The sequence below is a fragment of the Pan paniscus genome, chromosome 1 (assembly GCF_029289425.2).
Source record: "Pan paniscus chromosome 1, NHGRI_mPanPan1-v2.0_pri, whole genome shotgun sequence".
Lineage (NCBI taxonomy): Eukaryota > Metazoa > Chordata > Mammalia > Primates > Hominidae > Pan > Pan paniscus.
Window position 1 is genome coordinate 53,071,684 of NC_073249.2, and position 14,474 is coordinate 53,086,157.

General features: G+C 33.7%; 1 protein-coding gene across 1 annotated transcript in view; it reads right to left on the bottom strand.

The window, feature by feature from the left end:
• The window catches only part of CFH (complement factor H), a 95,584-nt gene that overhangs the window by 14,959 nt on the left and 66,151 nt on the right, over positions 1 to 14,474 (bottom strand). The window contains exons 12-15 of the mRNA XM_034942976.4: positions 7,354 to 7,530; positions 5,970 to 6,152; positions 5,682 to 5,861; positions 4,101 to 4,277 (exon numbers count right to left, since the gene is read on the bottom strand). Of these exons, the coding sequence (XP_034798867.1) occupies positions 4,101 to 4,277; positions 5,682 to 5,861; positions 5,970 to 6,152; positions 7,354 to 7,530 (717 nt within the window). The remainder of the gene's footprint in view (positions 1 to 4,100; positions 4,278 to 5,681; positions 5,862 to 5,969; positions 6,153 to 7,353; positions 7,531 to 14,474) is intronic.

The following is a 14,474-nucleotide window of genomic DNA, read 5'->3' on the forward strand; positions in this document are numbered from 1 at the left end:
AGGTCTTTCTCCTATATGAAGCCAGTCTGATAAGACTGAGAAAGGCCATTGTCTTATCTATTGCATAGAAACACTGTGAGTTAAAGAAAATAAAGAAACAAGATATCATAACTCCAAACAAAAGAACAAGATGAGTCTCCAGAAATTGACCTGAGGGAAGTGGATATAGGTGTTTTACTCAAGAAGGAATTCAAAATAATGGTCATAAAGATACTCACTGAGACCAAGAGAGCAATGCAAAAACAAATTAACTACTTCAACAAAGAGGTAGAAAGTATTTTAAAAATACCAAACAAAAATCACAAATTTGAGAATACTATAACTGAACGGAAAAGTTTTAAAGAGGTATTCATCAGCAGACTAGATGAAGGAGAAGAAGGAATTAGTGAACTTGAAGTCAAATTACTGAAAATCACCAAATCTGAGAACCAAAATAAACACATAAATAAATAAAAGTGAAGATAGCTTAACATCCAGATGGAATACTACCATGTGGAATAACGTATGCATTATCACCATGTTAAAAACAGAAAGAAACACAACGATACAGAAAATATATTCAAAAAAATAATGACAGAAAACTTTCAACAACTGGGAAAGAAATAGAAACCCACACCCAGAAATCTCAAAGGAAATCAAATAAGTTTAATGAAAGATAGTCACTTTAAGACATAACACAATCAAATTATCAAAAGTTACAGACGAAGTATTGAAAAAAGCCAATGAAAAGTGAATGGTTACATAAAATGGAATTTCCACAAGACTATCAGTGGATTACTCAACAGAAACCTTGCAGGCCATAAGGAAGTGGAATGATATACTCAACGTTCTGAAAGAAAATAACTGCCAAGGAATAATTCTAGATTCCACTATTCTGTCTTAAAAACAAAGGAGTGATAAAGGCTTTCTGAGATTGAAAAAAAGCTGAGAGAGCATAAGGACACTTTCCTGCCTTACAAGAAATGTTAAAGGGAGTTCTTGAAGGTGAAAGAAGAGGATGCTAATTAGTAACATGAAGATGTTAAAGTATAAAACTTACTAGTAAAAGTAAGCACAATATGAAATTCAAACACTCTAATACTGTAATAGTGATGGGTAAATACAGCTAGCATAAAGGTTAAAAGGCAAAAGTGCTAAGAACAACTGAAGCTACAAACTTTGTTAAGAGATACGAATTATTGAAAGATGCAAAGCATGTGATCAAAGAGAAAACATGGGAGGAGCAGAGTAAAATTTAGATATTTTATATGTAATCAAAATTCAGTATCAGCTTAAAATAGCCTGTTATAAGATATGTTATGCAAGCCTAAGGATAACTACAACTTCAAATAGCCTTTTATAAGGTGTGCTATGCAAGCCTAAGGATAGCCAAAAGCAAAACATCTAATAGATACACAAAAGATTAAAAGAAAAAATCCTAAGCATATGGCTACAGAAAGTCATCAAACTATGAATAAAGCAAGCAAGAAAGAAACAAAGAATTTAAAAAACAACCAGAACACAATTAACAAATTACCACTATAAATCCTTACCTAAAATTACTGTAAATGGAAATGGAATATATTCTACAATCAAAAGGCATAGAATGACTACATAAATCAAAAATTAATACCCAATTATAAACTGCTTACAATTGACTTGCTTCACTGTAACGTAAATTCACAGATTGCAGTGAAGGCATGGAAAAAAAACCTATAAAAATAAAAACTAAAAGAGAACAGGGGTAGTTATACTCATTTCAGACAAAATAGACAAGGGAAAAATTGTATAAAGGTACAAAGAAGGTTATTATATAGTGATAACGGGGTCAATTTGTCAAGATAATACAACTATTATAAACCTATATATGCACCCAACATCAAAGCAACTAAATATATAAAGGAAACATTTAGGAATCTGAATGGAGATGTGGACTGCAACACAGTAATAGTAGGGGATATCAATATTTTACTTTCAACATTGAGACAGATCATCCAGACAGAATATCAATAAGGAAACATTAAACTTAAACAATAATTTATACCAAATAAATTGGACAGACATATAAAGAACATTCCACATAACAAAAAAACACATATTCTTCTCAAATGCACACAGAATATTCCCCAGAATATGTTATATGTTAGGCCACAAAACAAGTCTTATCAAATTCAAGAAGACTGAAATCATATCAAGTCACTTTTCTGACAACAAAGGTATGAAATGAGAAATCAATAATAGGAGGAACTATGGAAAATTTTAAATTAGGTGAAAATTAGACAATATGCTCTGAAACAATCATAGGGTCAAACCATTTTAAATAAATTTAAAAATATTTTCAGAAAAGGAGAATGGAAACAAAACATAGCAAAACTTATGGGATGCAGCAAAAGTAGTTCTAAGATGGATGTTTTTAGGAATAATTGCCTATATCAAGAAAGCGGAAAGAACTCAAATAAACAGTCTAGTAGTACACCTCAAAGAAGCAGAAAAACATGAACAAACTAGTCAATTCCAAAATTAGTAGAAGGATGGAAATCATAAAGATCAGAGTAAAAGTAAGTAAAATAGAGCCCCCAAAGCAGTACAAAATATCAATGAAAATAGTTTTTTTTTTAGATAATCAAAAATTGACAAAGCTTTAACCAGAATAACTAAAAAAGAGAGATACGGCTTAAAGAAACACACAATCGGAGATGAAAAGGGTGATATTACAACTGATATCACAAAAATACAAAGTATAATGAGAGACCGTTATTAGCAATTATATGCCAACAAATTGGATAACCTAGAAGAAATGGATAAATTTCTAGACACACTGCCTATGACAATTAATTCAGAGGAAATAGAAAATCTGAACAGAGTAATCATGAGGCAAGAGATTAAGTCAGTAATAAAATGTTTCCCATCAAAGAAAATCCAAGACCTGATGGCTTCATTGCTGAATTATAACAACATTTTAGAAAGAACTAATACCAATTCTTCTAAAACGACTCCAAAAATTTGAAGAGGAGATCATTTTTTCTAACTCATTCTAGTGGCCCAACATTACTCTGGAACCAAAACCAGACAAGGACACAACGCAAAAAGAAAACTACAGGCAAAATCCCCTGATGAACATAGGTACAAAACCCCTCAACACTATACTAGGAAAACAAATCCTACAGCACATTAAAAATATCATTCACTATGATCAAATGGGTTTAATCCAAGAAATGTAAAGGTCGTTTAACATAGGCAAATTAGTAAAGGTGATGCATCCCATTAACAGAAAGGACGATAACTATACGATCATTTTAATAAATCTATGTAGAATGGCTAAAACCATAAAACTTCAAGAAAAAACTGTAGAACATGTACACTTCACTGCATATATATATAATTTGCTTCTTTAAGGACTCTAAACATATTGAAATGTTGATAGCAGATTAGTTTTTGTATTGGTTGTCAATGCTTTCTGTATATCCTAGACTGCAGACATTGGTAAAAATATTGAAGCTAGTGAGGCAAGGAAACCCACAATTGGATAGCAAAATACAGATATAAAATATGAGAAGACTGGAATAAAACCTACACTATTCAAGTGAAACTGTATGTGTCAATATGACTAACTTTTCAAGATAGATAAACAATAAATTAATAGATAAATAGATGATTAGGTGGATGAACAGATAGAAGAATAGACAGAGAGATAGATTAAATAAATGAATCAACAGAAATAGATATAGATACATACATACATGCATACAGACATATACAAACAGATACATAGTAGTTATTGGCATAGACAGAGGTATAGGCACAGGAACATTGTTGACAAGAAAAGGAATGAGAAGCACTGGTCCTCCAACAGTAATGATGACATGTAGTGCCTGGTTTATGTGTGTGTGTGTGTGTGTGTGTGTGTGTGTGTGTGTGTGTGTGTGTGTTTATACTAAAGGTAACTAATTCACAGGGCACAGTTAATATTAGGAACAGTGTTTTCATTAGTTTCTAGTTTACCTGCCTTATTCAGGAGCATTTGTAATAATAAATAGCTAAAGTTTTTAAAAGACACACATACCTATTACTTTTCCAAATGAGAAATAGAATACATTTCTGAAAACAAAATAAGAGCTTACTTGAGCAGTTCACTTCTGGATCCCATCTTCCATTTATGCAGACTGTGTGTATCCATCCTTCTTTTCCTCTACATCTGTACCTTATGTTAGAATTATGATTGAATTCCTTCTTGTTTTTTAAATGTTCCTCAAGTATAATTAAATTTGATGATTTGCACTTCTTAAGTTTATCTATTGCTATAAAATAAATATATTTTTATGAAAATTCAAATGATAAGAATCAAACCAACTATTACATAAAAATAGTTATAAAGTAAATAGTATTAGCATGGTAAAATTATGACTTAATCATTATAAATTTCACCAACCAAGTTATTCCTGATCACATTGCATCAAAATGCTATTACGTCAAAATATAAGCCCTGTATTCTGTCGCTGAAATGTTAGAGATACCTATCAGAAGACATTTTATTCTTTGGGAAATACAAAATATCATTGGATATTTCATTGGAAAAATAAGTATGATTGGACATTAGGACTCTTAGAATTCAGGACCCAGGAAAACTTTAGGAAAAATCTCAGTTTAGAGAAAAGTGAATGAGGGTCCCCAAGATCCTCCCGGTTAGTCATCAAAGAGGCAAAATGATTTTAAAGATTGTACATCTCAAGTCACACTGTAAGTGAATCACCTTGCCTTCTTGCTGATCAAGACATGAGATTTACAGTGTGAAGTCCGTCAATGAGATTTACGTCCTGACTCAGTCCCTGACTACCTCATGTCACTCAGCTATACCACTGACGTAGAGGGCCTGTGGCCCACCAACCCTGCAGCACATTAACTTATTTTGGCTGATATGGAACAAACTGAAAAATTATCACTTTTGGAAGCTTTAAGAGAGAAAAGAATCCTATGGGAGAGTAGTAAGTAGGTATTTTGTCAACTTTGTTTCTTTGCTTCTCAGTGCCTAAAAAGGAGTACCATATAATAACAGTAATATTTATATTTTATATAAAACTGTTATAATTTCTCAGTAATTAGTACTCATATTTAATCATATGATAATTGTTTAATATTTTTGTTTTTTAAAGAAAGAGTCTTACTCTGTTGCCCAGGCTGGAATGCACAATAGAGCTCACTGCAATCTCGAATTCCTGGCCTTAAGCAATCATTCCTCCTCAGCCTCCCAAGTAGCTGGATTACAGGCATGCACCACCACACCTTAACTAATTACAAAATTTTTTTTATAGAGATGGGCTTTTGCTATATTGCCCACACTAGTGTCTAGCTCCTGGCCTCAAGCAATCTTCTTGCCTTGGCCTCCTGAAGTGTTGAGGTTATAGGCGTGAGCAACCACCCTGGCCTCACATGACAATTTTATAAGTAAAATGTTGCTTCACACTTTTAAATATAAACAATACTGTTATCAGACGCAGAAAGATTCATAAAATTATATTACTGGCTTTGTTTTTTCTTTCTAGACACATATTGAATTATAAGCAATATGCAAAAGATTGGTCTCATATTGAAGACTGGACATGTTGAGGCATATCTGTAAATTTCAAAAATATAGTTGCAATTATTGTTTTTACAATAAAAATATTAAACTTTGTTAAATGTTGATTTAAGAAGGGTATTCTCACCCACACACTGAGGAAGTTGGGTCCATACTCCATGAATACACGTAATTGATCTGTGCCCAATCATTGTAAATGATTCTGAGCAATTGAACTCCACTGAATCTCCATAGTAATAAGGAGGGGAAGAAAGCTGGGCCCAGCCATGTTCAAGTTCAGGTATATCTCCACAGGTACTCTCCTCCACTATGTAAATTTTACAAAAAAAGTTTATTGTGAAAACATGATGTATGTGTTTTAGATACAAAATACAAAAGTTTTGACAAGTTTAAATATTAATATTTTATACATTACCAATACACACTGGTAAAGTTGTCCACTCTCCATCAACACATTGAATTTTATTAGGTCCCTTCATTAGAAATCTAGGATTGCAATAATATTCCACCACTTCACTGTGTCCATATTCTTCTTTCGTTTTTTCCTTAACATCCCCATTGAGGAGTTCAGGAGGTGGACCACATGATTGTACTTGCTCTATAGTAGAAATACTATGTAAATAATGGTTAAATTGTCTGTTTTACAATATAAAAATTCAGTAAAATGGAAAGATTTTCTTCTTTTATTCATGTATTCTTCATTATGTAACTTATTATAGCATCCTAAACAATCAAGAATGGTGTTCATATTGTATTACTTATACTAAATTGTCATATTGAAGGTATATTAAAATGTTAAAATATGTTCAGCCTTCTAGATATCTTAAAGATGCAAGAAAACCAATTAGCAAATGTGGTTATGAAAATCATGTTAATTTTTACATTTCGTGGAAACATTTTATCATAACATTTTGGAAAAATATCATAACTGAGGCAAGCATTTGATCAACATACTTTAAGTTTGACTAATCAATACAAGCAACTGAATTGAATATAAGCTGCTTAAATATTGTTTAGACACATCCGGTGAAACTTAAGTTACAGCCCACACTATATAAAATGTCCAGAATGGATGTTGACATTTCAAGCAAAATGAAAATTAACAAAGAAATCCCTCCATTGTCAGCCACTAGTATGGTTTAAATGTTTGTCACCTCCAACCCCATGTTGAAACTTCATCCCCAGTGTTTCAGGTGGGGCCTAATGGGAGATGTTTGGATCATGGGTATGGATCTCTCATGAACAGAGATCCCCCTCTCAGGTGGGATCACCTGAGATCACCCTCTCAGGGTGAGTTCTCACTCTATTAGCTCCTGGAAGAGCTGGTTCTTAAAAAGAGCCTGTCACTGCCCTGCTCTCTCTCTTGCTTCCTCTCTCATCATGTGTTCTCTGGACACAGTGGCTCCTCTTCCCTTTCTACCAGTATTCTGTGGCTCTCACCGAATGCAGATGCCCGATCTTGAATTTTATAGTCATGAGTATAGTGAGCCAAATAAAACATTTTTATAAATCATCCAGACTCAGTTATTCCTTTATAGAAACATAAACCTAAAGTAGACTAAGACCGACAACACCTGTGTGTCTGGGAATACTTCCAGCACATTGTTCAAGAAACAGTGGAGATTAACTTAAGTGACTGAATCTCAGGTATTCAGTACTCAATACATGTCCTTCACAGGCAAATATTTGACTTAATTCATTAGATTACAGGCAATGGGAGCCCAAACAAAATTAAGAAAAAAAAAGTTGGTATTCAAAGTTCTAATTCTTATTTCAGCAATTGTAAGATAAGCATTCACCTTTACATATTGGGAGGTCAGGAGACAATCCAAAGTGGTAGCACTGAATGGAATTAGGTCCAACTATTGTAAATCCTGGTTTGCAGGAGAATTTCAACACCTCTCCAACTTTATACTGGTCTTTCTTGCGATCAGGAACTAAGTGTACATCTATTTTAGGAAGTTCGCATTCTCTTTCTTAAAAAAGGTAAAATAATTTCATGAGAATATATAATTAATCTTTGCCAAAGTTAATTTTACATATGCCACAATAAAGTGAGGTTGATATTGGGTCATACAGAGGGGCATCAGATAAATCCTTTTCCCTGTAAAGAATGCTACATATTATGTTTTATATGCTGTCTAAATTGAAATGGAACTTTATTATAAATGTTATGGTATTGAAATATATCTGTTCTAAAAATTAATTTGTAAATTCAACTTATTTACAATGAATCTAGTTTTAATCACTGACATTAATGAAATTTAATATTACTTTTTTTACTCAAAACATGAAATTACCCTCTCATATTAAAAAAGAAAAGTGCATATAGACCAGAATTGGGGCTTTTTGAAAACAAGATGACTGACTAAGGAGTTTGGACACCAGTTCTCCTCAGAAAGAAGAACCAAAGTTACAGGTAAATGATCATGACTTGAAAAATATTTAAGAGAGGGTGCAGGAGCGTCATAGAGAAACCATGGAGAGAAGCCAAAGCATGGAAAAAGATAGAAGCAAGAGCCTGACAAAGGTTGACTAGGACCCTGTGGGACCTCATAGAAAGTGTAGGTAGGAGTCTTCTGGGCTCCCTGCAGCTCACCGTGTGGATCCAAGCCATCAGAGAGCTCTTCTGCCTTCGTGAACACACACACTGGTGTGAGTGGAGATTTGGGAACTTCTTGAGGGCATTACACCAAACTACTAGTTGAATAGGGTCATCTGCCTTCCCCTTGGGCCTGAGCTGCAGTGGTAGGTTTCATGCCTGCAGTGCACTCACGTGGGGACTGTTTCCTACCCAGGAACCTCAGCCCTCTGTCCCCATAACACCAGAGCCGCACAAATATTCCCTGTCACATGCTTGGATGTGGCAGTCACTCATAGCTGGCTGGACCCAAAGGAGTTACAGCATTCCCAATAGTTTAACCACCAGGGAGGCTATTCCTAATGGAAAGTGCAACAAAGGAACACCCCTTGTGGCAAAGAAGACTGTAGCATTCACTTTCCTGTGTGCAAGAGCAACCTGCTTGTGGGCTGAAAATGACTACGCCACTTCCAGCAGACACGCAGACGCGGTGTTTGGCTCTGCAAGGGAGGAGTATAGATCCATCCCAGGAGCCCAGTGGTCCCAGCGCTTGGGCACGGATGTAGAGAGGGGAACATGTCCCGTGGACCCAATTCTGTGTTCATAGCTGTGGTCACTCGCAAAGGAGACTGGTGTAGACACACCAGAGGACGGACATTGTAGGGGTATTAGGGGTGGCTACAACTCCACTGGTGATGTGCCCAGTGAAGCCAGGCTTGCAAGAAAGACAAGCTACGGGTATCTCCCCAGGGTCTTCCCCTGACACCCCTGTCAGGGCTGGTGCTTGTGCTCATCCTTGGAGCATCCAAGGGTGAGCTTAGTGGTACAGATCTATCCCGCTTTGTCCCCAGCTCCTCAGACCACTGTACCTTTCACAGATCAGTCCATTCCTTGGGGCAACAGAGAGTCTCCCATAAACAGTGACAAGCATAGGCTCATCTGCCTCTGCTGCAGCTGGCTCTTACCTGTCCGCGCCACCTACTGTCCTGAATGTTGAACTGCACAGCCCAGTGCAAAATGCTGACACTAGGGCATGATGCAGAACAAGGTTAGTTTTCTGCGAAGTCCTCCATACCAGCCCTTCAGGAGGCAGTAAGCCTCGTCATACACCCAGTACATAACTACTACAACCAGCAATTAAGAAAGCCATCATACAAAAGTTATCTCTAACCAATGTACTCAAACAGAGTCTTTACCACTGAAAGAACCCAGAACCTAAACCAAATAGCCCTATACAACATACATCGTAGTCATATTCTCAAAGGGGGAAAAAAAAATCCTGTCTGTTGGAAACTGGACTTAAAAATAAGAAGGGATAGTTCATCTGGATGAGAAGAAACCACTGAAACATTTCTGGAAGTATGATTTAAAACAGCGTATTACAACACTCGCGAAGGATCACGCTAACTCTTCAGCAATAAGTCCTAACCAAAATAAAATCTTTGAAATACCAAAGAATTTAAAATATTTATTTTAAAGTAGCTAAATGGAGTCCAAGAGAAAGTTGAAAAGCAACACAAAGAAATTAGAAAAAAAACTCAGGATATGAATGAAAAATGTACTAAAAATATTTTTAAAAAAACAAATAGAACTTATGGAAATTAAAAATTCATTGAAGAATTACAAAATATAGTTGAAAGATTTAATTACAGATTACATCAAGCAGAAAAACTTGCTCTCAGAGCTTGAAGACAGGTCTTTCCAATTAACCCTGTCAGACAAAAATAAAGAGCAAATAACATTTTTTAATGAGCAAAGGTTTTGAGAAAAATGACGTTCTAAAAAATGAGAAAACTTAAGAGTTATAGATATTCTTGAGGGAGAAGAAAAAGCTAAAAAAACCTTTTTGAGGAAAATTTATCTCCTCTTGCCCTCTTGCTAGAGACATAGACATCCTTATACAAGAGGCTCAGATAACACCAGGAAGATGCATTGCGAGATGAACTTCTACAAACATATAGTCATCAGGCTATCTAAAGTCAATGTGAACGGGAAAAATTATAAAATCAGCAAGAGAAAAGCATCTAATCAACTATAAAGGAAATCTCATAAGACTAACAGTGGACTTCTCAGCAGAAACTTTACAAGCCAGAAGATATTGGTGTCCTATTTTCAGGGTTCTTAAAGAAAGATTAGTTCCTATTTATTGAAAAAGCATATATTAGAGATATATTTTGTATTTTGCTAAACTAAACTTCATAAATGAAGAATATATAAAGTCTTTCCCAAACAAGCTAATACTAAGGAAGTTCATCACCACTAGAAATCCACTTTAGGAATTCACCCCACAAGAAATGATCCAGGGAGTCCTGAACATGGAAATAGATGGTCAATACTCACTATCATAAAGACATGCAAAAGTACAAAACTCACAGGTCTTATTAAAAAATTACACAGTTGGGATTACAAACCAGCTAGGTAACAACTAACATAATGACAAGAACAAAATCTCACATGACAATATTAACTTTTAACATAAATAGATTAAATGTTCCACCTAAAAGATATAGATTTGTGGACCAAATTTGGAAAACAGAAACCAACCACATGCTGCTCACAAGAAACCCACCTAACTTAGAGAAACCTATACAAACTCATGGTAAAGGTATGGAGACAGGTATTTTGAACAACAGAAACAAAAAGCATTTGGTATAGTTATATTTATATATAAAAAAAGATTTCAAATCAACAAGAAAAAAAGACAAGAAGTTCATTATATAATGATAAAGGAAGCAAGAAAATATAACAATTCTAAATATATATGCACTCAAAACCTCAGCACTCAGATTCATAAATGAAATGCTACTAGAGCTAAGTAGAAAAATAAACAGCAATATAATGAGGGCAAGCAACCTCCACACCCCCAATGACTATACTAGACAGATTGCCGGGACAAAAAAATAAACAAAGAAACCTTATACTTAAATTGGACTGTAGAACAAATGGACCTAACAGACATTTTAACGACATTCCACCCAACAACCTCAGAATATATGTTTTTCTCACCTGTGCATGGAACATTCTCCAAAATAGACCATATGCTAGGCTACAGCTACAAAGCAAGTTCCCAAAATTTTAAAGCTTAGAAATAATATCAAGTATCTTATCAGAACATGGTGAAATATAACTATAAATCAATATCATAAAGAATTTTCAAAACTATCCATATACATGAAAATTAAATGACCTGCTTCTGGGTGATTGTGAATTAAACTAAAAATTTTCCGCACAGCAAAGGAAATAATAAACAGAGTAAACAGACAACCTCAGAATGGAAAAAAATATTTGCAAACTATGAATCTGAAAAAGGGCTAATATCCAGAATCTGCAAAGAACTGAAACAACACAACAAGAAAAAATAATAATAATCCCGTGAAAAAGTGGACAAAGGATATGAAGAGATATTTTGCAAAAGAAGACATGAAAATGACCAAGAAATATGAAAAAAAACTCAATATCAGTAATCATCAGAGAAATGCGAATTAAAAAAATGAGTTATCATTTTACATTAGACACAGTGGCCACTGTCAAATAGTCAAAAAATAATAAATGTTGGTGACAGGAGAAAGAAGAATGCTTATACGCTGTTGGTGGGAATGTAAATTAGTACAACCTCTATGGAAAACAGAATGGACATTTCCCAAAGAACTAAAAACAGAACTACCATTTCACCCAGCAATCCCACTACTGTGTATCTACCCAAAGGAAATCAATTATCATATCAAAATGATACCCAGACTCATATGTTTATAGCCTCACTACTCACAGTAGCAATAATATGGAATCAAACTAATTGTCCACCAACAGATGATTGGATAAAGAATATGTGGTATAGATATATGCCATAGAATACTACTCAGCCAAAACAAAAAAGAAAAAGAAAAAAAAAGAATAAAATCATGCCTTCAGAAGCAACATGTATAAAACTAAAGGCCATTATTTTAGGTAAAATAATTCAGATTCAGAAAGTAAAATCCCACATATTGTCACTTATAAGTGAGAGCTAAATAATGTGTACATATGGACAGACAGTGCTGAGTAACAGACATTGGAGACTCAGAAATGTGGCAGGATAGCAGGAGGGTGAGGAATAAGAAATTACCTAATGGGTGCAATGTTCAGTATTTGGGTGATGAATACATTAAAAGTACAGACTTCACCACTATGCAATATATCCATGCAACAAAACTGCATTTGGACCATCTAAACATATAAAACATAGAAATTAAAATTTTAAAAATAAAAGAACACATCATAAAACACCATGGAAATATCTTAAGAAGTTAAATTTATAATAGAACTGGGGAGGATCCCGAGAATAATGATTGTATAATATCTGTCATTGCAGAGTCAAGGATAACTTTATTTAACTGAAACTAAACAACCTCAAATGATTTCTGGTCTCATCATGTTTATAATTCTTGATGACTGACATATACATCACAAAAAGGTAAATTCTCATCAAAGTTTTATTAATGAAGATGTATGCACTAAGAAATTAATTAAAATTGGTATTTTTGTTTAATGTAATCAAGGAAAAAGAACCCAAAATAGCATTTCTAATATATTTTAAGTTAGAAAAAATATAAAAAACACATAATTAATATATTACAAATAAAGAAAACAAACCAAGATAAATTTTCAAGTTCACATGGAAAGGCAAATTCTAGGTATCCTGAATATTTATGTTAACATATAACAATTTTTGTTATATGTACTATTTATATCAATGTTTAATAAATTTGATAATTATTCTGATTCAGATAAGAAATGTGTAAAATTATCTCTTACATGTTTATAATTTTTAAAAATCAGCAACATTACTAAATATTATCCAAAATATTATTTTTCTTATTCAGAATCCTCCTTTCTTGCTAACCTAGAAAAGTACAAGCTAGAATTCATAAATTAGAATCATACTAAAAAGAAAATTAATTACATCATAACCTCAATTATTAAAATACAATTACAAAATTAGATTTAAAACTATTCTTAAAAGTAATGTCACAAAATAATAACTACAGAAATTTGCTTTTGTGTTTGTTTTAATGAGTTTTGCAGATTATTTGAGAAAATCACACTTGAATGAGAATCACTGGGATTTCTCTCCTAAAAGTCTATACCAATCTTCTACATAGCAATTCTTTTTTTGGTATGTGTGTTTGTTCACGTATTTTGTGATAATTTTATATAAATTCTGTCTGTAGTAATATTGTGAAAAGCATTATCTTAAAAAGAAAAGTTAAGATCTTGATTATTGGGTATTATTCAAATGCTGTATTTATATAGAGGTAATAACTTACAAAACGTGATTTAGAGAAGAATGTGAATGGACACTCCATGAATTAGAAATATTTTTCTTCATCTAAAACTCAAAACCCTAAGTCCTAGTACTAGATATGTGAAATGTTAATATGAATTTTTAACTCTGAGATACATACTCCTTATTTAGCTTAAGTGCTCCGTAATAACAATTCTGTGGAAACCTTTCCACAAAGAAGAGACCTCCTAGGACACTTGAAATATACTCAGATGTCTGTCAATCCACATGCAGTTTTCTGTTACATGGCTGAGAGAAGAATATTTGAAAAGAATACTAAGCTGGTATTTCTTAGTTTAATGTTTGGAGGCCTGTACTATACTAGCAAATTCCTAGTTATGTGTTCAAATGATCCTAAGTCTTTGTACAATTTGCAATAGAAAGACATTTTCTACATCAGCTTCTACTGCTATGTCCGCCACTCCAACTTTCTCTCCTTTAGGTTTTCATTTCATGTCTGGTGATTGGAAAGACTACTGAAGCAATATATTCACAATTTTGTGTTCTTTTTTGAAGAAGACCCCTCAAAATTGTAAAAGCTTCTGGCTTCATAAAACCTAAATTTACCTATCATCACAGAAAAGAAATTTATGAGTCTCTTAAATTAAGCCTCCCCCTCTCAATTAGAACACAACTCAACCTCTTTATGATCCATGCCTACTCTTCCAATGTTATCAAATGTCTCTCTCCTCCACTAAATCCAGGATTCAGATTTTATGATCTTTGAATTTTATTAAAAAGTTCAAGTTCTTCGCTGCCTCAGCTGTTGCACATACCCTTCTCACTATAACGAATGGCTTTCAACCATTCTTTGCATAGATGACTTCCTATGTAAAACAGATCTCCAGTTCCTTCCCTCCTATTTTCTATGTAAATTTTTGGATTTTCTATTTCTCTGTACACAGTGATACATAAAATATATTTTAAATATTTTTATTACTTGGATATTTGGCTTATCTCTTTTTAGTTTTCCACTGTCTTATATTAGAATAAAATCTCTGGATAAGTAGACCTGTGCT